The sequence below is a fragment of the Cryptosporidium sp. chipmunk genotype I genome, assembly GCF_004936735.1.
Source record: "Cryptosporidium sp. chipmunk genotype I strain 37763 chromosome Unknown contig_23, whole genome shotgun sequence".
Lineage (NCBI taxonomy): Eukaryota > Apicomplexa > Conoidasida > Eucoccidiorida > Cryptosporidiidae > Cryptosporidium > Cryptosporidium sp. chipmunk genotype I.
The window spans coordinates 1-26,473 of record NW_027125579.1 but is presented as its reverse complement, the minus strand read 5'-3'; the positions used below and the strand labels follow the sequence as shown (position 1 = coordinate 26,473).

The 26,473-nt window shown below is 29.7% G+C and overlaps 14 protein-coding genes across 14 annotated transcripts; 6 read left to right on the top strand and 8 right to left on the bottom strand.

Moving 5' to 3' along the window:
• Positions 1-145: 145 nt before the first annotated feature.
• Positions 146-607, top strand: ELE39_002124 (uncharacterized protein; the record flags this gene model as incomplete). Its single annotated transcript, XM_067344974.1, has 1 exon — positions 146-607. One exon carries the CDS (start codon positions 146-148, stop codon positions 605-607), a length of 462 nt encoding a protein of 153 aa, XP_067202895.1.
• Positions 608-1,172: 565 nt separating this feature from the next.
• ELE39_002123 (Ras-related Rab11) lies at positions 1,173-1,954 on the top strand (the record flags this gene model as incomplete). The annotated part of the gene is made up of 3 exons (XM_067344973.1): positions 1,173-1,212; positions 1,277-1,325; positions 1,381-1,954. 3 exons carry the CDS (start codon positions 1,173-1,175, stop codon positions 1,952-1,954), a joined length of 663 nt encoding a protein of 220 aa, XP_067202894.1.
• A 458-nt stretch (positions 1,955-2,412) lies between these two features.
• Positions 2,413-3,438, top strand: ELE39_002122 (CCAAT-binding factor chain HAP5 like histone; the record flags this gene model as incomplete). Its single annotated transcript, XM_067344972.1, has 1 exon — positions 2,413-3,438. One exon carries the CDS (start codon positions 2,413-2,415, stop codon positions 3,436-3,438), a length of 1,026 nt encoding a protein of 341 aa, XP_067202893.1.
• Positions 3,439-3,897: 459 nt separating this feature from the next.
• On the top strand, positions 3,898-5,175 carry ELE39_002112 (lipase esterase; the record flags this gene model as incomplete). The annotated part of the gene is made up of 1 exon (XM_067344962.1): positions 3,898-5,175. One exon carries the CDS (start codon positions 3,898-3,900, stop codon positions 5,173-5,175), a length of 1,278 nt encoding a protein of 425 aa, XP_067202883.1.
• Positions 5,176-5,484: 309 nt separating this feature from the next.
• On the bottom strand, positions 5,485-7,681 carry ELE39_002101 (serine threonine phosphatase 2A 59 kDa regulatory subunit B gamma isoform-like; the record flags this gene model as incomplete). The annotated part of the gene is made up of 2 exons (XM_067344951.1): positions 5,485-7,531; positions 7,674-7,681. 2 exons carry the CDS (start codon positions 7,679-7,681, stop codon positions 5,485-5,487), a joined length of 2,055 nt encoding a protein of 684 aa, XP_067202872.1.
• Positions 7,682-7,999: 318 nt separating this feature from the next.
• ELE39_002207 (uncharacterized protein) lies at positions 8,000-9,790 on the bottom strand (the record flags this gene model as incomplete). Its single annotated transcript, XM_067345057.1, has 1 exon — positions 8,000-9,790. The coding sequence occupies one exon, from the start codon at positions 9,788-9,790 to the stop codon at positions 8,000-8,002; it is 1,791 nt and encodes a 596-aa protein (XP_067202978.1).
• Positions 9,791-9,982: 192 nt separating this feature from the next.
• On the top strand, positions 9,983-10,807 carry ELE39_002196 (30 kDa splicing factor; the record flags this gene model as incomplete). The annotated part of the gene is made up of 1 exon (XM_067345046.1): positions 9,983-10,807. The coding sequence occupies one exon, from the start codon at positions 9,983-9,985 to the stop codon at positions 10,805-10,807; it is 825 nt and encodes a 274-aa protein (XP_067202967.1).
• Positions 10,808-11,242: 435 nt separating this feature from the next.
• On the bottom strand, positions 11,243-15,328 carry ELE39_002185 (WD repeat; the record flags this gene model as incomplete). Its single annotated transcript, XM_067345035.1, has 1 exon — positions 11,243-15,328. The coding sequence occupies one exon, from the start codon at positions 15,326-15,328 to the stop codon at positions 11,243-11,245; it is 4,086 nt and encodes a 1,361-aa protein (XP_067202956.1).
• An 845-nt stretch (positions 15,329-16,173) lies between these two features.
• ELE39_002174 (proteasome subunit alpha type) lies at positions 16,174-16,959 on the bottom strand (the record flags this gene model as incomplete). The annotated part of the gene is made up of 1 exon (XM_067345024.1): positions 16,174-16,959. One exon carries the CDS (start codon positions 16,957-16,959, stop codon positions 16,174-16,176), a length of 786 nt encoding a protein of 261 aa, XP_067202945.1.
• A 577-nt stretch (positions 16,960-17,536) lies between these two features.
• ELE39_002163 (cyclin-dependent kinase regulatory subunit family) lies at positions 17,537-18,028 on the bottom strand (the record flags this gene model as incomplete). The annotated part of the gene is made up of 4 exons (XM_067345013.1): positions 17,537-17,685; positions 17,749-17,804; positions 17,855-17,902; positions 17,961-18,028. The coding sequence occupies 4 exons, from the start codon at positions 18,026-18,028 to the stop codon at positions 17,537-17,539; spliced, it is 321 nt and encodes a 106-aa protein (XP_067202934.1).
• Positions 18,029-18,842: 814 nt separating this feature from the next.
• Positions 18,843-20,144, bottom strand: ELE39_002152 (kinase domain-containing; the record flags this gene model as incomplete). The annotated part of the gene is made up of 1 exon (XM_067345002.1): positions 18,843-20,144. One exon carries the CDS (start codon positions 20,142-20,144, stop codon positions 18,843-18,845), a length of 1,302 nt encoding a protein of 433 aa, XP_067202923.1.
• Positions 20,145-21,887: 1,743 nt separating this feature from the next.
• ELE39_002141 (uncharacterized protein) lies at positions 21,888-23,201 on the top strand (the record flags this gene model as incomplete). Its single annotated transcript, XM_067344991.1, has 1 exon — positions 21,888-23,201. One exon carries the CDS (start codon positions 21,888-21,890, stop codon positions 23,199-23,201), a length of 1,314 nt encoding a protein of 437 aa, XP_067202912.1.
• Positions 23,202-23,477: 276 nt separating this feature from the next.
• Positions 23,478-24,231, bottom strand: ELE39_002130 (uncharacterized protein; the record flags this gene model as incomplete). Its single annotated transcript, XM_067344980.1, has 3 exons — positions 23,478-23,496; positions 23,527-24,023; positions 24,070-24,231. 3 exons carry the CDS (start codon positions 24,229-24,231, stop codon positions 23,478-23,480), a joined length of 678 nt encoding a protein of 225 aa, XP_067202901.1.
• A 441-nt stretch (positions 24,232-24,672) lies between these two features.
• On the bottom strand, positions 24,673-25,239 carry ELE39_002100 (Ubc1p like ubiquitin-conjugating enzyme E2 fused to a UBA domain; the record flags this gene model as incomplete). Its single annotated transcript, XM_067344950.1, has 1 exon — positions 24,673-25,239. A coding segment is annotated over one exon (567 nt), but the record flags the coding sequence as incomplete, so codon positions are not given.
• Between the last annotated feature and the right edge of the window lie 1,234 nt (positions 25,240-26,473).

The following is a 26,473-nucleotide window of genomic DNA, read 5'->3' as shown; positions in this document are numbered from 1 at the left end:
CCACATTTTATTGGAGCAATTATTCTATAAAAATATTTGAAACATGATATTTTAAAACTATTGGTTAAACTTGTTTTAAAAAAAAGTTGGATGAATGGTTTTATACTAGCTAAATTATGAGATGATCTTTACAATTTGGTAAAATATGCAGGAAAATCAAGAAAGAGAAATACAGTTTCCTGATCATTTAGTTGAGCTCGCAATAAAAGAGCCAGAAGTAAAGGATCAAATCTGGGTATTGATTTCTGGGGGTGATAAGAATAAAACTATTTCTTTTAAAAATATGGAAGAAGTTAGTAGGATTTTGGGGCTTAATTTGTGTGAAGAAGAAATAAACTCGATGTTATTTTGGGGAAAATACGCTAATAGCAAAGATTTTAAAAAAATTGAGAACTTTTGGCTTGAAGCCCAAACAAGTTCCTCTAATTTACAAGAAGACGGCGATGATGATTCCAAAGTAGAGTCAGATTCAGGGACTTCATATAATTTAGAATCTCTCCGAAATATTGAGATAAATTACGCAGAATTTTGCGAGATATTTGAAAGGAATGAAAGAAGTTGTAAACGTAGAATAACAAAGAAAATTGATTTGAGGAATGTGAAATAGTTAAACTTTGTAATTTGCTTTCTCCGACTGAATAGTTATTAGATTACATATAGTGTATTCATTATCGACGAATTTATAAATTTTCTTATATATTGCTACATATTCCCTGAGTTCTGCTTTCTATCTTCTCCTCGATTACTTTCTCTCAAATTATAAATGTTTCTAATTATGCATGCTATTAAATTAGACAAGCTACTTAGGCGCCCAAAGTGCTCCCCTCATGGTTTTTGTAATATTTTTGTGAGGACAAAAGTCGAAAAAGGATTAAGCTGTGAAAAAAAGTAAAGTGAGGAATTCTTTATTTAAAATCGCTTCTTAACAAGTTTGACACTATTCAGTCCAGTCGAAGTCTCGCTTGGATTGGCATTATATCATTCGAGACTCGACAGGCTGATAAAAAGAAGATTTGATTAATTCAAATTTCAGTAACGAGTTCAGATATTAGTAGGGAAATTAATAGAATTGCAAAAATTTGTGGAAATTTATCTTCTGAGAGTTCTATATTCAATATTGAAATTAGTAAGGCCGAAGGGCAATTTCTTAAAAGTTTTTATATATATAAAACATGAGTTCAAAAGATGAGCATTATGATTATCTATACAAAAGTAAGTTTATATTACCTAAATTTGATGTAGAAAACACCAATATTTTATCATTCATTTTTATTAGTTGTTCTAATTGGTGATTCCGGAGTAGGGAAGTCTAATTTACTTTCAAGGTACGTTAATTAAATGATAAATAAAAAAATCCTATTTTTCACATCATCTTTATAGGTTTACCCGAGATGAATTTAATTTAGAGTCAAAATCCACAATAGGAGTGGAGTTCGCTACAAAAAGCATAATTACTGAAGGAAAAGTCATCAAGGCTCAGATATGGGATACGGCTGGTCAAGAAAGATACAGAGCAATTACATCTGCATACTATAGAGGAGCAGTAGGAGCACTACTGGTCTATGATATTTCAAAAAGATCATCTTTCGAGAATGTTGAAAGATGGCTCAAGGAACTGAGAGATCATGCTGATCCCAACATTGTTGTTTTACTTGTTGGCAACAAATCAGATCTTAGGAATCTTAGAACAGTAACTCAAGAAGAAGCATGTGCTTTTTCAGAAAGGGAGGGTATGGCATGTATGGAAGCTTCAGCCCTAAACTCTTCAAATGTAGATGAAGCATTTCACCGTATTTTATCTGAAATTTATACATTAAGAAGCGAAAGACAACTCACAGCAAACCAACATGACCTAAACAAAACAACTCTTCCTTTAGGTGCTCAGGGAGTGCGTGTGGACCCAATCAGAGTTGATCTCAACTCCAAAGGAAGTAAAAAAAGGTCTTGTTGCTAGACTTTGTTTAGAATATTCTATAAACTTTTATTTTACATTTTCCTTGTTATTTTAATATTTAATGAGTTCCCGCCATGGGGCTTTTCTGACTATTTAGCTGCTTGTTAAAACGTTCGTTTAAGAATTTCAATGGAAAAAAAATCGCATTGGCGCTAAAACTGATCATTAGTGAATTTATGTCAGCATTGGTGAAAAGTGAGCTATAAGATCTTTATAGGGAAAGATTCGGATAGTCTATTTCTTCCAATAATTATTTTTAGAACTTCATTTCTGGGGATATCATTCACTATTCTTCAATTTGTATTCAATTCTAAATTTGGAAAGGTAAAATTCTATAGGTTTGCTAAATTGCAAATAAATTAACTTTCATATTAAGACAAACTGCAAAGTAATAATATTATACCTGGGAAAGCCTCAAAATTTAAATTTATTGATTTATATATATGTAATACTATTTTATGAAATTTTTGAAAAATCAAGATATAATGGAATATTTAGTCCAAGATAATAGGGAAACAGTCGAGTATAATGTTGATAGTATGCTAACTACACCAAGCGAGCCTCAGTATAGTGGAATATCAACAATCAGCCAAGTAGATTTGGGAAAGTATTATATAAAAGATTCGCATAAATCTTGTAATGATATTTCAATTTTAGAATTTGATGGCTCGTCTCATCTTAATCAAACATCACTTTCTTCATTTTCCTTAAATTCCACATCATTTATGGCACCCTCATCCAAATCTACCTCATCTAACTGTAATTCTTTTATTTCATCATCCTCTTTAGTGAGCAACTCAAGTATATACTCTAAAGAAAATATTAATATTATTTCAAAAGATTACATTGCACATGAACAACAGTCGAATATACCAGTATTTAATAAAGATGAACTAAAAATTTTGAGTAGATGTCTTCCTCATACAAAAATCAAGAAAATAATCAAGTGCTCTGGAGCTGTAAATCATATGATTGGAAGTGAGGTTCCTGCACTATTGGCGATTGCTTGTGAGCTTTTTGTTAGAGACTTGACCAGCTTTTCTTGGAATTTTACTAAGAGAGCTAAGAGAAGAACAGTTCAAGTTCAAGATATTAAGTCTGTCTCCAGCAAGGATTTCAGATTAAAAAGATTATTTTATGCCAGCAAGAGTCAATTAAGAAATATATTATCAGAAAACGAATCATCAGAACAAAATAAAAGGCCAATATTAGATTACTATGGTAAAGGAGGAATATACTCTCAGGGTATGCAGATTCCTATTCCAATTAGTCAATCAGAAATATATCCAAAGTATATTAATAAATCACAAAATAATCAACAAAATATAATAAATAAGCAGTCACTAAATAGACAAGTCAATAATTATCACAATGTAAATCAAGAATTTCAAAAATCTTATATTCTTTCTCCCAATCAACATACCCAACACAATATTAATCAGTTTAATAGCAACAATATCGATTATTATAGCGGTTATCATTGATGAGTCATAAACCGGATGAGATTTCTATTGCTATTATTTAACTATTCTAAATAATTCATTAACTCTCAGATATTTATGCAAGAATTATTTTAAATCTGTATAAATTTATTTTTGCTAGTAATTTTTTTTTTTCAAAACTCTCAGCCACTTAACACGTAATATCAGTTAGAATTTATAAATGCAAAAGACTTCCCCACATGACACGTGTCAATAAAAGACTGAAATTTTTTTGTGTTAAAATGAAAGAGAAATAGAAAACATTTTTTATTAATTTTTTAGTAATATTTTGTTGATTTTAAATAGTTTAGTAAAATGAGTCAAATGAATATAACAAGAATTTTAAAAAGAAAATATACTATAATTATCGTGTTATTAATAGGGTAAGTAATTGAATTGGAACTATTAAACAAGGAATAAAAGGCTATTAAAATAATTTTTAGAATAATATTTTATAATCTAATGAATGATGAGAATCTTACGTTAACGGAAAATATGGCTGGAAGGATGATATATACTTATACACTATTTAGAAATGTAGTTTCACTTAATAATTATGAAGAAATAGAAAAATTTAGAAAAGGAGACTGTTCCATTTACAAAAATTTAATCTTTGGATTTTCAAACAAGAATGAATTGGGTATGATTGTAGAGCATAGTATTGGGCATGGAGAAAATAAAGAGTGGAATGTTTTAGATGAATATGAATCTATAGAGATTGAAAATATAATGGGAAATAGGCACTGGATTGAAATTGACGAGCCAGGAGAATTAACTGATGGAATTTCAATGGATATGGATAGACAAATACACAAGGATGATGTTGTAGTAAATTTTATAGTTAGCAAAGAATTATTAGAAAGAAATATTAAATTAAAGCAAAATCTCGTTCGACCAATAAAGTGTTCTACAAAAAAATTGTGTTCAGATCTATATTTTAATGAGTCAAAGGTCAAGGTTATTTATGAAAATGATAATATTTCAACTATTAATAGGGATATTAGAGCAGAATCTCCAGGAATTGTTGTATTTGTTCATGGTGGAGGATTTGTATTTGGTGATTTGGATACATATGAGAGAACACTACAAAGGCATGCAATTGAATTAGGAAAATTGAGCAAGCCAAGTGTTATTGCTTATATTGAATATAGAAAGTCACCAAAATGGAAGTATCCAATACCATTGGAAGATGTTATTGCATCTATTTCATGGATACATGGTAATGCAGAAAGATTTGGGTTTGATCCAAATAAACTTGTTATTTTAGGAGATTCAGCAGGAGGTAACTTGGCTACGTCCTCAATTGCATCATGTTTGAGTATTAAAGATCAGAGTAAGAAACGTAACAACAATGTATTATCAAAAAGATTTCAAAACTATTGTAAATGGGTCGATCATGTTAAATTCTTGGGATTAATCTATCCTGCACTGTGTCAAAAATGTGTCACAAATTCTAAATTAAAAAACTATAGATTTGGATTCTTAAATTTAAACTCATTGTTATGGTTTGAAAAGCAATATCAATCTAAGTATATAGAGAATTATTTTGATTGGAGATCACAACCTTTACTAGCTCCTGCAAATATTCTTAGAAAATTCCCAAGAACAAGTATTGTGTTGATGAAAAGTGATATACTTTATGATGAGGGAAGGTTAATGTATGAAGTTTTATTGAAATTAAAAGTAAATGCAAAGTTGAGAATTTTTACCGGTAAGTCATTAATACTGTTGAATAATTAAAAAAAAATTAACATTTTAAATCTTTCGATAATTTCTTAGGTTTCCATGGTACATATGGAAGCAGTTGGTTATCTGGTGGGAACAGTGCATTGGAATTTATTAATAGTGAAATCTCAGAAATAATGAGTTAAATAATTGAAATAAAGTCGAAGAAATTTTTTTCCAATTAAAAAAAGAAAAATTACATTATTTCTCGCTTTATTCTTAATATTACTCGATAATTGATCATTCTAAATTAATATTAATAATGAAAAATAATAATTGTAATTGTAGCCATTTCAACGGTAATAATTTTAATAATATTTTATTTCAATCCATACTTTCTGCAAGCTCAATAATATACTTCCAGTATTCTTCCCTTTCTTTTTTTTGAATTTCAATATTAGCACTATCGTCATTATATTGCTCAATAATTTGTGAGAATAACTCAGGATCAGTATCTGATAAAACTTTATTAACAACAAAAGATAGTCCATGTACAGTAGGATTCCAGTGTAATTTCTTTCCATTGCATGATAATGCTTTAATCAGCACAGGATATATTTCATATTTATATTCATTAATGAGATTAACAATAATGTCATTATTCCAAAGATACAGAACCCTCTCAGCAACATGAAAATGTGGGCTTTGAATGCAGCTCGCAAGTCTTTCAAAAATTGGTATTAGAATTGGTTCAATATAATTTGTAGGGGTAATTTCAAGAAGTTCTTCAAGCTCATTTAGAAATAGAATTTGTTTGGAAGAGTTGGTAATTGGCCAATACTTTAAAACACCTTCAATAATTGGTACAGAAAGTTTGGTATCTTTCTCAATATATTGTATTAAGCAATATATCAATTGTTGATGGAAAGAAGAAATATACTTTGCTTTATGTAGTGGTATAAGTGCAGTTTCAAGAAATATTTTGTGTTCTTCTTTGAGGGGAATCGTAAAGCCATTGACAATAGAGACAAAAATTTCTAGTAATTCAGCAATCCCATTATAAGGTTCACCGTCAATAATGACTCTCAAAAATATATGTTTCATAGCTTTTCTAATACAACTTCTTCTTGGCATAATTTTGCCATAAATTCGATGTAGAATAGTTTTAAGATAATCTCTTTCTCTGGGATCAAAGCTTTGGAACAAATCAATAAGTTTAAGTATAAAGGTGCTATCAATATATTTCTTCGCAACTTTTGTACCAAATTGAGGACTAATAACAAATCTAAGAAAGAACTCATAGATAACAAGCAGGTGTGGCCAACTAGGTTCTAAAAGTTGTTCGTCATCTTTGGATTCTGAGATTGAGGTACCACCAGAACTATTTAAAGACAAACCATTATTAGAATGATTGGATGATTGAATACTTGTATTACCAGAAACATTGTTAGATTGCAGGAAAGAATTTCCCGTGTTAAGATTAGCATGGCATTGATTGAATGGCCTAAATATGTTACTTGTAATCATTAAAAGTACATCTGGAATTATCTCTTCTTGAAAAATTTGGTCATTGTTGTTAATATATTCAACAAGTTCCAATAAGGTTTCTCTTTTCTTTTCTTTAAAATTCGAGTAAGAATTGTTGGTGAAGTTGAATGTAATACAACATGCAATAAGTTTTTTCCTGATAAGCAATAAAATTTCATTAGAAGATTTCATATTTTGCAATAAGGCAAGCGCAGAGAATGGATCATCAGTAAGTGAAATACCATGATTTGTTTCAACCAATCCAATTGGTAACAAAAGATTTGAATTAGTCAAAAAATTGGATTCAGTACCGGAGTGATGATTACTGAAGTCATTATTTCTGTTAGAAATTTCGTTATCAGATTCCTTTTTATCATATTCTTCATCTGAAGATCTATCCATTTCATTCTCATTATCAATACAATAAGCCTGAAGAAATGCAAATTTTTCATTTTTAATAAATTCAATAGGAGGAAAAGAAATATTTGCATCATTATTAACTGGATCCGATTTATTAATCTGAATATTTTGAAAAGAATTGTTTTTATTATTTAAGGATTCTTTTGGTTTAATATTATTATTTAAATCAGAACTTAAGGATGAATTAACATTTGATGAGGAGCTATTATTGGTTGAAGAAGAATCAGTGTCATATGATGGCGTGCCTTGAATTTCATTATTTTTTAATAAACTAACATCATATGCACTATTTAAATCAGTGTCTGTTCTTGAAGAAGAGGTATTACAGGAATTTGATAGCTTGTTAATGTTTTTTATATTTTTTGAATCTTGCTTATTTTTCGTAGCTTGGGAATTACTACAGGAGTCACTATTAATATCAGAGGAATTTTGAGTATTACCAACTTCTGAGCTTGAAACCCTTCTACGTAACGATTGAAAAACTCTAAAATAGATAGTTATAAGAATCTATAAATAATCAAAAATACATTAACACACAACTAGTTATGGGTAACAATAATTGTCTTATTTATAATATATTAATAATGTGTAATGTATTTACTGGAAAAAAAATTAGCGATACTTACCTGTTCATTAAAACAACATAATATCGTAATGTCAATAGCTAGAAATGATGGAACATTATAGAGATCAATGAATCTAATTAATTAGGTTAATTAATTAATTAATTCAAATTATTTTTCTGCTTTATAGTTTATTGCTGTAATTGATAAATTCTTTTTCTTCTGGTTTGCCATAACTAAAAAAAATTCATGTGAATAATTGGATTTACGCGCCAAAACCACAAATATGTAAAAAGCAGGTTGAAAGTTTCAAGCCCCGGAAAAATATAAATGAAATTAATCTCGTATGCAAGAAATAAAAATAAATATTCTAAAATCCTAATTGGTAACTAATCCTCTTCAACATGGAAAGTTCTTGAAATGTTAGAAGGATCATAAACAAACTTCATGCGTCTATTATAGATATATACAATAAATGGTGCGATTGAGTAAATAATCAGATGCCATAATAAGTCTTGAAAGTCACTTTCAATAGCTTGAGTGTTATTTGAAGCACTCAATGGTGAGAAAATTTCTGTATTATTTGGGTTATCATTAATAATTTCGTTCCATTCTTGTTTGAACTCAGTAAGGAACAGATTTTTTATGTTGTTTTTAGTAACTAATTCGTTAATAAAATTATGAATATACTTGATATTTTGTTTTTCTTTTATTGATTTGTTGGGTTTAAATTCAGAAACTGGAGTTGGGAGAAGCTGAAAATAAGGAAGAATCATATTTTTGATAATATTTTCTAGTTTACTAAAAACGAAATCTTGGAATTTAAAAATTATTCTTGAATTGATAACTAAGTTAAAGTTAGTTATGAATAAAAGTGTGTTGGATGAGTTATTATTAAAAATTTGATTGCTTAAATTAATTTGAAAATTTCTACTTGATTGATCTTGCGTATCATCAAAGTAATTTTTAATATCAGTTTCAAATTCAAAGCAAATTTTATAATAAGAGCGATCAAGATTTGATATATATAACGACTCGGGTCCATCAAAAGTAATGAAAAGCCAATCATTTGTCTGGATCTCAATTGGGTTATTATTTAATTTGTATATTAGTTTAATTATATCAAAATGATAATTTTTATTAATTTCACTTGTTAAAATGTATGGAAGAAGATGGTTAATATAAATATATCCAGGATTTAGTTCAAAACACGAGTGCAAAATATTATCCCTTATAATCTCTATCTTATTTGTATTAATAATAAATAAATCATCAATAGCAATAATATTATTACTTAAATGTGATTTTGACCATTCTATAATTTTTTGATTTTTAATTTCCATATTTGAATCAGAATACCTCAAAATACTCTTGATTTTTTCAATTTCTAAAAATTCGTTATTTTTAAAGTAATTTATTAAACTTAATGTTTCCTCTTGAATAAAAATATCAGGAATATACATTTTGTTTTCGTAAATAAATCCTTTAATCCAGTTCTTTTCTATTAGATTTTTGGTTAATTTTATTATTATTGAGATGTCTTGAATTTTGATATCTACAATTTGATCAAAGTATAGCGGCTTTTTGCTTACTAATAGAGTACCTTTAATCATATATTCAATAATTTCATAATATGTATCAGAAATTATCAAGGGATTATTGTTTGCCTCAAAAACTATATTGCCTTTAATCTCAGGCTCTTTGATATTCATTCTTTTTTTGATTTCTTCTTTGATGAATTCAATAGAAAGATCAGTTTTTTGTGAAATTTTCATTAATTTCACAATATGCAAATCTTGCAATTCTTGATTTAAATGATAGAAAATATTATCAATATATTTTCTTGTCATTATATCACTCTTATAAAAAATATAGTTATTATCCCTTTCCATATCTTTTACTAGCTTTAATATTACTTCAATCGAAATTTTCATTTTTTTTGAGATATCATTAATTGAAATTCTTCCTTTAGCCTCCAATAAATTACGGATATCATCAAGCAAATATTTATGTGTGTAAAAAGTTTCCCCATCTAAGCTAGTAATTAAATTTAAACCCTTTTTCTTTATTAGCTTATACAAAATCTCAATACATGTTCTTTCATTTATTATATTCTTACTTATCTCATGTTTTTGGACTCTTTCTAGTTCTTTAAATAAGCCACTAAGCTCCTCATCCATTTTTCACTTTTAGATCAATCAAAATAAAGAAAAGCTTATTATTATTAATTCCCTACTTTAGTTGCTGTTATATATACACAAAAATATATATTCGGATATTTTTTCTTCCTGTTAATTTTTCATTATTTTCTTTCTTTTTTCCCACTAAACAATCATTAAAGTGGCGGGATGACACGTGCCATTGATTAATTAATGGAGATTTTTCAAGAAACATATGAGGAATTACAAAAAAGATTAGAAAATAATCGTAGACAACTAAGTGAAATAGACGAACAATTTCTGCAACTGAAGACTGATGACCCGAAATATGATATTCTTAAAGAAGTTAGAGATGATTTAATACAAGTTATACAACTTGTGGAGGAACTTATCGATAATAAAAATAACAGTGACAAAAATTTAGAGGATATAAATATTGGAAAGATAGTTGAGGTTTTCTATAAAGGAAACAAAAGATTTGGAAGAATTAAGTCAAAAGACCCTATATCAGCCTCTAATTCTAGTACTTATTTAATTTCAATATTTGGCCAAATTCCAGAAACAATTAGTTTTCAGTTTCAAGATTTAAAGCTTTTACCGCAGTTTAAGGGATTATCTGTGGGAGAAAGGGTTCAAGTTTTGTATGAAGAAGATGGTAATTGGTATAATTCTGTAATTGTTGGTTTAACTAAAGACGGCTATAATATTAAATACTTGGATTATAATCAAGAGGAGAATGTTACTTATGATAGGGTTAGAATGATTAGCAAAAATGTTAGAAGCAATACAAATTACGATAAAACAAAATATTCGTTAGATTCCACGTCAGTTATTACCACTCCCAGTGGATATAAAATACCTGAAAATCTTTTAATTAAGTCTTACGACTCAGAAAAAACTAAACTTGAAAAGAAGAAAAAAGTCTCAGTTATTAAAAAGCAACAAAAAAAAGAAATGTTTGAGGCTCAAGCTAAACAGAAACAACTGTCTTGGAAGAACCATATCAGTAAATTTCAAAAGTATAGTAAAATAATATAAAATTAGTAATTTTTTTTTACCTTGTATTCTTTTTCTCCTCCTCTACTCACTACAATGACTTCTCATCATAATCAAGCCATTAATAAACTCAGAGTGATTAAAGTTGGTTCTTAATTTGCATCACTAATTACAGATTTTGTATTCTCAATACTAAAATTAACAGAATTTTAAATCATTGCCAATTTTAATACAGGCTGTAGGCCGAAAGAAAAACAAAATTTCTCTTAAATTCAAAGTAAAATGAATATAAATCATAAACAGGAAAAAGAAAGCCAGAAAAAGACAAATTTCAACCTAATATCGTAATTTCATAGTAGAAACAATACTTTAAATGACCTTGATTACTAGTTAAGTGTAGCGCAGTCTTATAAATCCTTAGATAAATAAGAATGCAATATTGATGAACTTGCATTTAAATATAGTAAGATTCCATAATTACTTAGGAATGATCCTCTTAAAAGCCATCAGCCAATTCTTATTATTATCCCACTCTGTTGAACTCAGATCAATATGGATTTTGTTTGCAGTCAAGTAATCTCCTGTTTGTAAAGCTTGGCAAAGATTAACAACTTTGGATGAAACAGTTTCTGAAATATTCCCAACTCTTAGCTTTTCAAAAAGCTCATCGAACCTCTTCTGAGCATCCATTTTTTTTCTCGGATCATTTGCAAAAATGTTATTCAAATTAGAATTTACCACATTTGTTACCATATCCAAAAGTTGACCAGATAAAGGTTTTCCCATTATCTGAGAATTATTTTTTTTAGATGCCTCCTGAATCTGTTTATTCGCATTTGCTGTCGTTGAAGTTGTTGAATTCAATTGTTGTGTTGCTGTTGGTAGTGGCCATGGTACCGGCATTCCTGGTATTGGTGGTGTAGCTCCACTATGTGGGGCTGTGGTAACCGATGATCTGTTAGAAGGAGGAACAAGCTGGCTAATTCCTTGATTCAAAACTCCTTGCATTCCTCCTCCAATAATGCTGCTATTGTTTGAATTAGGCATTGGGGGGGGAGCCACAGGAGGCGAAACTGAATTTGAAATCTGAGGAGGCGCTGGAATAGGTGTAGGTATAGGAACAGGGGAGACGTTGTTACTACAAAAATTGCTCTTGTTTATGTTGTTTGTAAAAGAATTTGGGGGAATAACTGACGGAGGTTGAGTTGGCTGAGGTAGGAATTGCTTTACGCCTTGATTTACAGAAGATAATCCTCCTCCAACTCCAAGCCCAACATTGTTCTGAGAATATACGATATTTGGAGAGCTTGGACGGGTTAGAGTAGTGTTATTCTGTGGAGGTAGTTGGTTTGACATAATCCCACTACTAGTTGACGGCAAGGATGAAGATGGTCTTATCATTTGAGGAAGTGAAGAGGAGGTGGAGGGGGGAGGAGGGGGGAGCCCCGAGTTAGACGGAATTCCTGGTCTGAAGGCTTGACATTGGGTCTGAATACCACCAGGTATTCCACCATTCATTGTAGAGTGAATAGATGAGGGTGGAGGATGGGAGGGAGAAGGGTGCATCTGGTTTGGATGGATTGAAGAAGGTCCGGGAGGTGGAATTCCGTGCGATGGAAGAGTTGGAGGCTGCATCATTTGTCCCATCATGCCCAAATTACCATTATTGTTGTTACTATTGTTATTCATCATTGGATAGGAGTTCATGCCCATATTCAAATTCGATTGGAATGGGTTGTTTACTCCAAACATGCCATTTTGTTGTTGGCTTGGATGTTGATTCGAAAGTTGTTGATGCTGATAAATATTTGCATTAGCATTCAGAAATGGAGCGACATCAATAATGGTAAAAGGGAAGTTTGGTTTGTTAAACCCCAAAGAGCTCATCAACTCTGGAGCCGCATTGTATATCCTATCTCTTAGGGTTGATGAATTAATGGAGTAATCGTTGGAAGCCAAGGACGATAGAAACTTCATTGCTGCCACTATCCTTCCAGAATTAGCAAGAATTTCAGCATATTGCACAACCTGCTTTGTAATATTCTCATCATTCCCATTAAATCTTGTCGCCGCCTGAAGAATAGCCACCTTTTCAACAAAATCCTGAAGTCCAATGATTTGTGAGCTTTGGCAAGATGCCATATTACCCCAAATTTCAATAGAATTTCTGAAATTTCGAGCACACAAATAGCAAATTAGTGCGGATCTAACATCGAACTTTTCTTCTTGTAATCTTCTAGCTAATAATTCGGAAAGGCTCTCCATTGTATACTTTGACTGGTAAGAATAATCCCCCAGTCTTATCCCACTAGGCTGGGTATAGATTGAAATAATTGCTAAAGTCTCATTCCAACGGTCTAAGTTACTGGTTTTAACAAAATCTTCAAGGTCATCCATAATTACATGACCCAAAATCTTTTGGATATATTGGCACTCGTACCTTTTCAAATATTGCTTTTGTACATAGTCAAGGTATATACCTCCAAATTTTACCGCCAAGATCAAGGCTTCAGCGAAAAAGCCCCTCTGCACACAAACATCAATTGCAGAATCAATATTTCCCGTTACGAGTAGTTCGTTAACAACATCCTCCTCTTGCTTTGTCCACTCTTTTTGTCTTAAATTGTGTAGCTTACCAGCACTTGGATTAGAATGAGAGAGTTCAACGCCTTGTTGAAGATAAATTCCATGATTACATTCCATACTATTTCCAAGAAAGCCATTAGAATTAAACAAATCGTGACCAGTTTGGTTGTCTTGACCTTGAGAGACACCTTTAAATAAATTATCAATCGTTTCATTGTCATTGCCTTCGCAACATAATCTTCCTCCGCCAAAGTAATCTTGTCCAGAGGTACAAGGTTCATCACTTTTTTGATTAAATTCGGCTTCTTTATCTTTATTATCATTGGGAGATTCACTTTCTCCCAATTGTTGGAAAAACTTCTCTGGGTCTAGAGATTGATTTGATGCTATCTGTCCTGATAAAGCTGGAAAACCAGAAAGATGATTACCATTCATATTGGTTGGACTATTTTGATAACTCATTCCAGTAAATGAAGTAGAGGCAGGATCTTGAATTAAGTTAACGATATTTTGTTGATTAATAGCAGAAATCTCTTTCTGAAGCTCTTCTTGCTGTAATATTACTCCACACTTCCTCCCCAAAAATTGGTTGGCTACTGAACTTGCATTATTGAAATCAAATCCCAAAAGCGAAGCAATATAAAGACGTCTTTCAGCAGAATCCTCAGAAAACATATTTTCAACCAAACTCCAAGCAAGCTTTTCATTAGAGCTTTCTGATTCCTGGCATTTTTTCTGGCAATAACCAATAAAGTCTCCCTGATTGAGTAGCTGATCAAACATATCAGCATGAGCGGTTATTTCAGGATTAGTAGGTACCCTATATAAATTAAATTGGGCCACTCCAGCGATAGATTTACTTGAAAATGAAACTAATTTACCAGAAAATGTGAAATTTACTCCACATGGCTTATGATACCAAGAAGGAATATAAGTTGTTGTGCTGGAGTGTGATGATAAAGAATAGATACTAACTTTGTCATTATGAGATCCTGTTGCAAATACTCTAGGAATGTTTGGAGACCATTGGTTTTGAACACTCCATTGTTGAGAATGAATTTCTGTAAATATTTCTGGTTGTTGGTTATTCAATAAGGTCCAACATATTGTCTTGCCATCCTTTCCTGAAGAAAGTAGTAGATTAGGATCAATAGGAGAAAACTCTATAGACATTACTCCTTTTTGATGGGCAGACACTGCCTCTTTGAATGGATAGGAAACATTTCTTAAATCCCATAACTGGAGCGATGGATTTCTATCGTCATCGTATCCTACAACTATCTGTGTTGGCTGATTTGGAACCCATGCTAGAGTGGAAGGTCTAGATCTTTGAGCAGGATCCCTAAATGAAATCGCACTCTTTTTCATCTTTAAATCCCAGATTGCTGTAGTGCCATTGCTTGAAGAAGATGCCATAATATGGGGTACTTTTGGATTCCATTTCAAAGCAGTAACATCAGAATCTCCATGCTTATTTTCCTTTCCAGGCTCATAGTAGTTCAAATTTCCAGTTATGCCATCACTCAAATCTACAACATAGACTTTTCCATCATTTCCTCCAGACGCAAGTAATTGATGGTCAGTCTTATTGAATTCCAAACAACTTACTGCAGAAGGGTGAATAGCTGTTTCACATATCCTTTCAAGTATGATTTCTCCATCTTTCCTATTCGAATCATAAGTCGATAATATTGGCTTAAATAAACTCATATTGCCATCTTCCATTCCAGTACAAATAAGACCCAAAGCATTCTCATCAGAATTAAAACTTCCCCAAGCTATTGATGTGCATCTTGAACTCAAAGAAGATGTTCCTATATTTTTAATATCTTTGCTATTATTAGTAATATCAATTAGTCCCACACTTAAACAAGGATTCAGCCCACATCCTCCTAAAGCTAACAGATTCAACTTATTCTTAGTTGATAGTGGGCACCAACTAATTTTTGCTGATGATACTATTTCTTTTAATAACATTGGAATAGATTTCAATTATTTTTTTTGTTATTTGTAAAAAGCTATTTCTACAACCTTCACTTGGGTTACTTTTTACTACTCTTTACAAGCCTACTTCTTCGACCTATGGCCTGCTTTACTATTATCCCTGAATTATTCAGATTTGCAATCTTTTTCCAGCAAATCCTATCTCTCCTCTTGTTTAACTTGATTATTGTTTTTGTGTTTGTACCTACACTTGTACACAAATCAAAGAGAGCCCACTATTACTTTTGGCGCCAAAAATTCCTGATATTCATGTTTAGTCTTTGTTTTGTGGCTCCATATATGTTGTTTAGTTCGATCTGAGTTAATTTCACAGATGTACTGAATATTAATTAATAAGATAAAACGAAATTATTTCGCTTTCTATTGCCATTAATTTTAGTATGACTCGTAGACTAAAGCCGAATTATCACAAGATTGATTAAACAAAGTATTTTAATCTTTTTTTTTTTTTTTTTAAAAAATGATATTAGTGCATTAAATTAATTTATAGAATATGAATTCATAGTATTCCTTTGATCTTTTCAAAAAGGGAATTTATTATGTTTGTATTCATTTTTAAATTATTAATTTCATATTGGTTGGATTCTACTTAACAATAAATTAAAACTATGTATATATTGAATAAATTGAACTAAAAAAATTAGACAAATAAAACTTTAAATTGAATTGAAAATTGATATATTTACTCCTATCTAATGTTAAAAGTGGAGATATTTGAAACATTTGGTGGAAATTCACTAATACAGTGGTAGAAAGCAACACCTAATTGTATAATGAACTATAATTTGAATAACAAATATCTACAGATATATATTCATTTAACTCTGTTGATTTGCTTCAGAGTTATTCTTAGCATTATTTTCAGAAGCAATTTCCTTTTGGACTTTCTCCAACAATTCCTTTATTTCTTTTTCAGACAAAATTTTCTGACTGCACTTATCAGTTTCTTTACTGTACGTCAAAATTGAAAACTCAAATTTATCTGCTGTAGGGGAAGTTGTATCCATAGTCTTAGTTAAAACTTTTGCGACTAAGTGAAGACCTTGATCTAATGTTAAGTCTTCGTTCCATTCTTGTTTTAACAATGATGTAGCTGTCTGGTTGTTCTGACCAATTGCAGTAGCTTTCCATCCAGAAAAGTTACCAGATGGATCAGATTGATATAATTGGTATCCATAATTTTTATCATATCCAGCAAATAAAAATGATACACCAAATGGTCTTAATCCACCAAATTGTGTATAACTTTGTTTTCTATCGCATATTTGAGTAACTAATTGCTCTACTGGTTGCTCTTCGCCATATGTATATTGGTATCTTTGAGAGTCTATACGAGCTTGAGCAATCAAAATATTTGCATCAGCTGTTAAACCTGCTACAGCAGCTATAATATGGCGATCTATTGTATATATCTTCTCCAACGATTTTCCTTGATCAAGTAATTTTGACACAACTGCCTTATCTGCTCCTAAAATTACTCCTTCTTTACAAAGCAACCCAATTGTTGGAGCCGCATTATTAATTGCTTCCAGTGCATATTCTACTTGATATAATCGACCTTCAGGAGAAAATGTTGTTGTTCTAGAGTCGTATCTTCGTGACATTTCTACTTATAATCAAGCCTTTTCCACAATTTAATTATCTACTCAGTTAATACTGCTTCTTTAATCCTATTAATTGATAATATAGCTATTTTTATTGTTTATATTACAAATATATAAATAATCAATTTATATATTTATATTGCTTTTCAAAAACTCTTGTTCAGCTAAACTCCTCCCCTCTTGATAACTTTTTTTTGAATATTTCTCTTATTCTTTAGAAGCTACCCCAAAATATCAAATAATAGTTTGGGTGGTTTTATTATTTAATAAATTTCATATATTAAAAAAATACCCAATTTCCCCCTTAAATATGTGCAAATTGGCGGGCGCATCAGGCGGGTTTCCCAGGTAACATTCACAACGAACATCTCGCTAATTATTCAAAACGAAGAAAAGGGATAAAGAGGAGAAGGGGGGGGGGGGGGGGAGGGAAGTGACGAAAAGTGAGGGCTTCAACTAAATATTAATTTATTATATAAAATTAATTATAAATCTAATTCGAATTTAATTGGGCATTTCAGATCGCCCTAGCCGTTGCCCTAATTTTAGATGTTGAATTATAAATGGTGAAAAATACTTATTTGTTCATTTGATTTGTGTTTTCCATAGATTTATTATCCACTTTTCCCGTTTGAGGATTTGTTCCTTGTGGTCTTCTGAAACATAGAACCCAAGGTTCTTTTTTCCAATCCAAAAAGTGTACCCATCCTCTGCTCATTTGTAATCCTAGAGAAGTTAATTTATTTTAGAGATATTGATATTATTCAAATTAGTGAATAAGTAGCTCACCTAGAACATGTCGCCATTCTTCTTCTGAAATTAATGGACCATTTCCCCTTGTTGCCCTAAATACTTATAACTTCTATTCAAAGATTAAATAATAAAAATAACTTACCTGTATTGTTGAAGCTTCTTATATAATGGCCTTGTTAACTTCACAAATCTAAGTTCATTTTAATTAATTATTGTTTTCACTTTTAAATAATTTTTGTTATACTTACCTATATTCGTGAGTATCCATATTAAATTTCTCAGAATATTCTACTTCTTCAGCATAAGGACTTCTCATATTAATTAATTTTTTTAAAAATAATCAACCTATTCAATTTTAATTAACAATTTTTCAATAAGAATACTCAGTAATCACAAATGTATTTTATTGAGAGTATCTGAAGCTCACACTTGAAAAATTAAATTATGTTAATTAAAAGTAATTTTATTAAATTCAGATTATCCACTATTTATTTTACTTACAGAATGTTATTCCTATTATGAATAATTTTGACACCTAACTTACATGTTATGCCCCACAACAGGCGGGAACTTTGTGTACATTTTATTTCTGCTTTTTTGATGAACAATTATTCCTCAATTATTTTTTGAATTAAAATATTATTTATATGATTATTCCCTAAATTTTTTGATCTTTAATATCTAACGTTTTTTGGCTTTAACAGTTTTTTTGGAGTGATCTGAAGTCGACTCATCCAGAAACAAAAGCTATAGATAAGTAGTGCGAATATATTTTGATATGATTCACTCTGTATAAAGTTGAAACTTATCAAAAAATTCTATAAAATAAAAATAATTATAACTTTATTTTGTATTGTTTTACAAATATTTTTTTTAAGTGAGAGTGTCTATCAAGAATGAATTATAAAATGCATAGATTAAATCCGAAATATAAATTATAAAGTGACTTTATTCATCCCACTTCAAATAATACGGCGAATATTAATCTAAACTTCTTTTTTCATCAATATTTTCAATACTAAGATTCTTTTACTTAATTTATCTTAGAATTAATAAATCTTTATTTCTATTAATTTAGTAATCAGTTATTAAGAACCGTCACGTTAAAAAAAAGGTATTTTTTTATTAATTTAATGTTTATAATTCGGAGCGAAATTTTTTGGTAATATCCTATTTAAAACATTACCAGGAATTATAGATAATTCATATGATGAGAAGTTAAATAATTGTGGAATGCAATGGTTAACTCCGTGTGAAAAATTGCTTTGATTGTTTACTTCTGAATCATAAGAATTCCTCAGATGATCGAAAAATGGATGTGCCATTGCCTCATATGGACTAATTCTCAGATCTGGCTCATATCTTAATATTTGTTCTAATAGATCAATTGCTAACGAAGGGGTTCCGTCAGGAAGTATCTTTCTCCAATCTTTTGCTTTCAAAGTCGGAAATCTTACTTCTGTATAATGTGGATTCATTCTAATCATTTGCTCCTTTGATGGAGTTCCCATAATTTGTATAATTCTTACTAGCTGATCAATGGATGTTTCACCAGAAAATAATGGTTTTCCCAGAATTAGTTCACCAAAAACACATCCAATACTCCACAAATCAATGCTTGGAGTATACTCAGTCGCTCCTAACATTAATTCAGGAGCCCTGTAAAAACGGCTACATATATATGCAACACTTGGCTCACTTGGAACCAATTTCTTAGCAGATCCAAAGTCACACAATTTTAATGTGTTATCTTTAGAATTCACTAATAAATTTTGTGGTTTAATATCTCTATGACATATCCCCAATGAATGAATAAATCCAACTGCTCTAAACAGCTGATAGATATAAATACTTATCAAATTCATGGGCATTGGTCTTCCAGAACGTATGAATGACTTTAGTACTTTATGCAATGTATCTGGAACATATTCCATAATGACATTCAAATATTTATTTTGAGATGGATTTGCAACTATACTTTTGTGATGATTATTCGCTCCGTTATTTTTCCCTCCTAATTTATTAAGATCATCAGGAGGTTGAGGAGGCTTCGGCTCTTCATCTCCTGTTGTATAGAAATAATCCACTAATTTAATAATATTGACATGATCTAAGACTTTCATTATATCTAATTCTCTATTTTTGTATCTTGGATCTTGCAAAACCTTTTTCAAAGCCAATCTTTTCCCTGATTCTACATCGAACACTTCACAAACAATTCCGAATGATCCCGTTCCTAATGTTTTTCCTAATGAATATTTTTTGGATAAAGTTTCCAAGTTTGTTGAAGATGTTGCAGTTGTTGATAGTCCGGAACTCAAAGTAACATTGTGATTTAAATTAGTTAAATTGGTTTTTTCTTCTACCATTTCATTGCATCCTCTTTCCAATAGTTGCTGTTTTCTTGACAGTTGTACATTAACATTGCTCATTTTCATACAATTTATTTTAAATTAATTCAAATCTCTTCAAAACTTAAACCTTTATTTTGTAATCTATGGAATTTTATCCTTGAATAATTACATAAATAACTTGTTTTGTATGAAAACAGTTGTTATTGCCTGGTATATATTCTTTTTGAAATATATCCCTTACCTTATCCCTTCAATTCTTGTAAATTTTCCTATTATTTCTCCAGAATAATAAGTTTATTTAAATTAATTAACTTAAGCTTTTATTCTCTTTAATTATAGAAATTATTGATATTTTCATATATATTCTTACATATGCACACACATATATATTTATGTATAAATACTTGCATATAAAGTTTGTATATATATATATATACACATATATATATATATATATATATATATTATTTTTTCTATTAATATAGTGATATTCTTTAATTATGCCTTTTATTAAACATAATATAAATTGTTTTTGAATAAAGTCCAGGAAAATTATTCAATATTTTTTTTAATTATCAATTTGCTTCTTTGAGTTCTTTTGTATATTATAATAATATATTGAAATTTTAAAAAATAATTACAATTAATGTGGATTCCTTCCACAATCTATTATTTTTTTAAAAATATTTATTTAGTCAATAGACAATATTTAAAAAAAATATGCAAATAAAAAACGTTAATTTGTATATTGTACGTCGGACTTTAAAGATTTAATTTTTTTTTACGTAACGTGATTATAAAAAATTTTCAAAAATTTACATGCATTACACACACACCCCTCTTTATTTTCTGACCGTTAAATGCACTTTAAATAGACAAGACGCTGAGCTATTGTACGGAAAGTATTTCGCAGATCACTCAAATATGATAATTGGAATGTTAAACAAGTAGATTAAACTTTTAAAGTTTTTTATTTAATAGAGGTGGTACTTTTTTTCTAAAGACATTTAATAATTTATTTGTTATACTAAATAGCATTTTTAGAAAAAATTTCTATATTTTTCATCTTTCGACTCTTAGAATTTACATTTATTTCCTTAGGACTTTCCTTTAGTTTTCAACTTCATAATATATTATTTTCATTTAAAACCGACTAAAGTTGCTCTTTAATCATTTATTTCAATATTTTTTTTTTTAAACAAATACAGAGATATACACAAACCATGTTTTGTAAATAATACAAAATCATACATTTCGAAAGATAATATTACAAAAAAAACGAATTTAATCTTTAGAATTTTATTTATTCCGGTTTTAAAAATTTGAGTATTTGTTTGTATTTATTTAAAGCAGACCCACTGAATAAATGTGCTTCTTTTCAAAACAACATTTAAAAAAAATAGAATTCAAAGGAATTAATTTATTATTTAGTTCAAAATTTTTTTTTTAGTTTAAATATATTACAAAATAAAATTTTGTAATTAAATTTAATTGCAAATGTATAAATATATATAATTTAAATATTTTCAATTATAAAAATCAGGCGCACAAATGTTTATATTAATTAGAAAAATACGTGGGGAAACAAAATTATTAAAGAAAATTTAAAGATTTAATATATGAGAAAATTCTGCATAAATTAAGAGAACAGTTAGTAGAGAAAGAGTAATATATTATCTTTCTTTGCAATTTATTGCAATATAACAAATACAATAAAGCTTGTAAAAATAATATTTGTGTAAGTATAAATAGGATCTAAAAATAAGAAATTGGGAATATATTTAATCGGAATAAAAAGAATAAATATTAAAAGATTTGAATATGGATTTGAATTATCTGGGAGCTTACTTCTTCCAACCAGTTTTTATTTTCTTTATATTTTTTCGTTCAGTATTGAGTGAAAATATTGATGAATACAAAGAAATTGAAAATTATAACAATACAATGGACGATGTGATTGAGAACAATGGAGGTCAAATTATTATGGAAGAGGTTGAGAATATGATTAAAAGATTAAAAGTAGATACAAATTTGACTTTTGACTCTGAAAAGCCCGATAATAAAACCGAAATAACTCGTGAAATCACAGAAGAAGATATCAAAAAAGTATATGAGGAAGAAAAGATGGAGAAAAATAAAATCCTGAGAGAAATGTTTGAAACTCTTTTGGAGCATGAATTTGATGCTAATTCAACTCGAAGTTACAAATTTGAAAGCTTGACACCGTTAAAGAAGGGTGAAGAAATTTCAAACGCAATTATAGATGAAAGTTTCTTATCAAAGTTAAATGACCTTGATTGGCAAATTACAATGGAAAAGATGCACAATACAATTTGGTACTATTGGAATAGTGAAATACATAAAGAGTATGTCCAAAGAATTCCTTCAGCACTACGTCAGTTGCGACATATTTCACAAAAGATCGGGGTTTCATCATTTTTTGATGAAGGAGCATTGGGGGACACAATTAATAAGCTGAATAATAAATCTAAAACTGCAGATAGAAGATATAAAAAACTATTTAAGAAATTATTTTTTAATGATCTTAATCATAGTATTCCAGAAATTAAATATAAAAGATCTGAAGAAGCAATGATTAATATGGTTATTGAACTAAAGGGATATATTAGAATACTGTTGAAGCTCATTGATATCAAAGCATCTCAGGTCGGACTTTTACTGTTAAATAAGGTTCAACGTAAGAATTTCAAGAATTTATCCACCAATTTGAACCTATTCAGAAGTAATATTAATAGTTGTCCAGTGCATACTGCCTTTAGTTACAGATATCAGGATGAAAACTTTGATATTTTAATGCATCATGAAAAAGGGTTCGGTATATGGAACACTGGAGATCTATCTAGTGTAGATAGAAAAAAAAGCATCGAAATTTCCAGAGAAATAGATGATATGATCAATTTTCTTTATAATGAATTTATAGCCCCTATTGTATTGCTTGGTTCAAGTATTGAAGATATTGCTCTTATTCACTCTTCCCTTGTCCGAAATCTTTGGAAGAACATTACGGTACAAAATAAGATACCTCTTTACGTCATTTTTGAATCCATTTCTAAAGCAACGTTCTTCTTTATTAAACAAATTAACAATAAAATATATATGGTAAACAATAGTTAATAAATCAATTAGTTTTACTAATTTGTTTATTCTTATTTATTTTTTTTCTTCAATCATATATTATAATTCAATTATTAAAAACGTATTATATTACATTATTCCTCTCAGTTACACTAAATTTTTAAAATGTTTATAGTCAAATTAATTGGAATATGAATCTAAAAAACTTACAGTGTCAAATAAACTTAGAAACGTCTTTTTCAATAAACTGACATCTTTGTAAATATATGCAACTTTTTTTTGTAACTTTTGGTCAAGCCTATTGATATTCAGTGTTTATTTAATATTATTAATTCTAATATAAATTAATTTAAGTACAACCTACCTTGACAGTATTATATTTCCATAATTGTAAAGATCCAAATATGCAGGATAAATAAAGTAACGTAGAAAAATTTTGAATAAATTTTTTTTTTCAACGTTTAGAATAGTTAATTTGTTTTGATAATATTTATTCAATATGAAATTATTTCCTATAACTCTCTTTTTTATTTCAAATGCTTTAATCTTAGCATCCTCAGGCATTTCATCTAGTTTAGATTCAAAAGTGGCTTCCATGAGTGCTATATTGACTCTTAAAAATACAACAGTGTCCAAATAGTCATTATTTACTGAGTATCTTGATTGAATTTGTAATATCTTCTTAATTGCCATAAAGGAACTAAACATTGCATATTTCTCATTAAATCGATGTTTCAGTTTTGCATTACTTTCGTTTTTTGCCAACTTTGGCCATAATAAGCTATTTCTACTCACTCTTTTAAATTCATTTACAAACTTTGAATATGTATATAAACAACTACCAGTTATAATATAATTGATCTAAAGCTTTTTTTGATTGAAATCTCATAAATATATTCAAACGTACATTATCTTTAGTGTAAGGAAATTCAGAATCATCTTGGCTTAATTGAACTTCTGCTAAAACCTTAAAAATTATAATTTGTATAATAATTAAAAACAAAATTGATCTTACCTTTAGTATTAAAGGAAAATTAAAAAAAAGTAAAATCAATATAAAAGTTTTCATCTAACTTTTTACTTCAATTGACAATACTTTTCTCCTAGCTTTTATTGTACAAATTGAAGAGTCCCAACATAAACACCCTTATTTGTTTCGTAAAAAATTATTAACAAATATATTAATTTTATATTGATTTTTTTATTATTCCTAATAAACCACTAACATTGTAATTATTTGACATGTAAAATCACACAATACGGCTTGGCGCGCGCGCTCTCCAAATTGATGCATGGAATTTACATGTTTTATATGTGGGAAAGTGGGGAAAAAAGTAAAAAAATTCAATGAATCAAATTTTAAGATGAAAAATGCAACTATTTGAAGCCATTTGGTGGGCACTTATTTGGTTTTTTGGCGGCTGATCTAAACATTTTAAAGTGCTTAAGTGTAATTTAGAATATTTTAAGTAGAATTGGGTCAAGAGTTAAATTAGTTAAAAGAAAAAAATTAGTTTTCAGACAACAGCTCATTTAGAGCAAGATTTTCATCCCAATTATTTCTTTCTAGTGCTGATATTATAGATTCACGGTTAAATCCCATATCGAGAAACCTCTTAATCCTTTCTTCCTTTGATGTTGGCTTTGCATACATTTGAGTCCAATTCTTGGCCGTTTCTATATACTCTTGGTAATCACTTTTGTATAGAGATGCGACTAATGCATCTTGAGGGTCGTTGGGCTCAGGAGAGGAGAGTAATGCTTGTATAGAAAGCATTACTGTTCTGAGGGTCAAAGCAGGACTCCAGGCATCTTTTAAAATATCCAGGCAAATAGCTCCTGTTTGACTAGAAATATTTGGATGCCAAATTCTTGTGATGAATTTAACTTTTGGAGGTTCATATGGATATTCTTTTGGAACAATAATATCAAGTTGGAATATCCCTCCTTCATATGGTGTCCCCATAGGGCCTCTAATAATACCCAAAAAGTTGTCAGTTCTATTGTTAATAAGCTTTATCCCAACCTGCTTATCTTCTTCAAGCTCGTCTGTAAACACTTGAAGGCCTCTGAGCTCCTTTAATAATAAAAGAAAAAAAAAATTAATTAAGCACTAATAAACACTGCTGAAAACTCACCAGAGTCATTCTTCTGTTGTCTCCCATTTTACCTGTAATACTGTCAATTATTTTGTTTATTTGGTTTACTTCAGCTAATTGGAAAAAAAACTTTGTTTGAATCAATCTAAAAATAAATTCTTATTTTAATACAAATTTTTTGGAAATATATTTTCTTAGTATATTAAATTATAAATATCATAAATATGAATATATACGATCTTTTACTTGGAAACAGTGAAATAATATATCTTCTTATAATTAAATTTTTTTTTATTTATTGAAAATTTCCCCCTTGTGCACGAATATGGAACTTTTTTTTTTGATTTACAAATTTGTTTCCACAATACGTATTAACCCCTTGGATGTTCTTAAATATTAATTCTGATGTACAATAAAAAATATTATAAAACTCTCCTATAATATCTTCCTTTCCTTTATCCCTAATACTGAAGTTATTTGGGAATACTTTCAACTTAAAAGTACTTATTGCCTGCATTTTTCCCTTAACAAAAAATATACATATTACACAAAAAATTCCCGCCTTAAATATTTTGTATGTGAATTTCTAAAAAGAAGATTGTATTCTAAAAAAATGTAGGAATATGTGAGAGCATAAGCCTTTCATTAATAGCTATACTAATTAAATTAATATCGTTACAAGATATATTAAATTTACCATCCCCACCAGGATGTTGCAGCAGGTTCCTCACTTTTTTGCTCTTCCTGTGGCTCCTCCTTGTTAGGTTCTGGCTCGGGTTCAGCGGGTGCAGCAGCTCCAAACCATCCTCCAAACCAACCTGAATCTTCAGCTGGTGGCGCGGGAGGTGACTCTTCCTTGTCCTTAGCTTTTGACTTAGCTTTTGGTACAGCTTTTACTGCTTTCTTTTCTTTTTCCTCACTCTCTTTCTTTTCCTCCTTATTTTCTTCTTTCTCTTTTTTCTTTTCCTCCTTTTCATCTTTCTTTACAGATGATGACTTCTTTACTAAATGCTTCTTGGGAGTAGGTTTTTTTGCCGGATCTTCCTTTGGAGGTTCCTCCGGTGCTGAAGTCCCAAACCAGCCACCAAACCAGCTCGACTCTTCAGCTGGTGGCGCAGGAGGTGCTTCGTCCTCTTTTTTCTCCTCTTCTTTTGGTGGCTCCTCCGGTGTTGAAGTTCCAAACCAGCCACCGAACCAACTTGATTCTTCAGC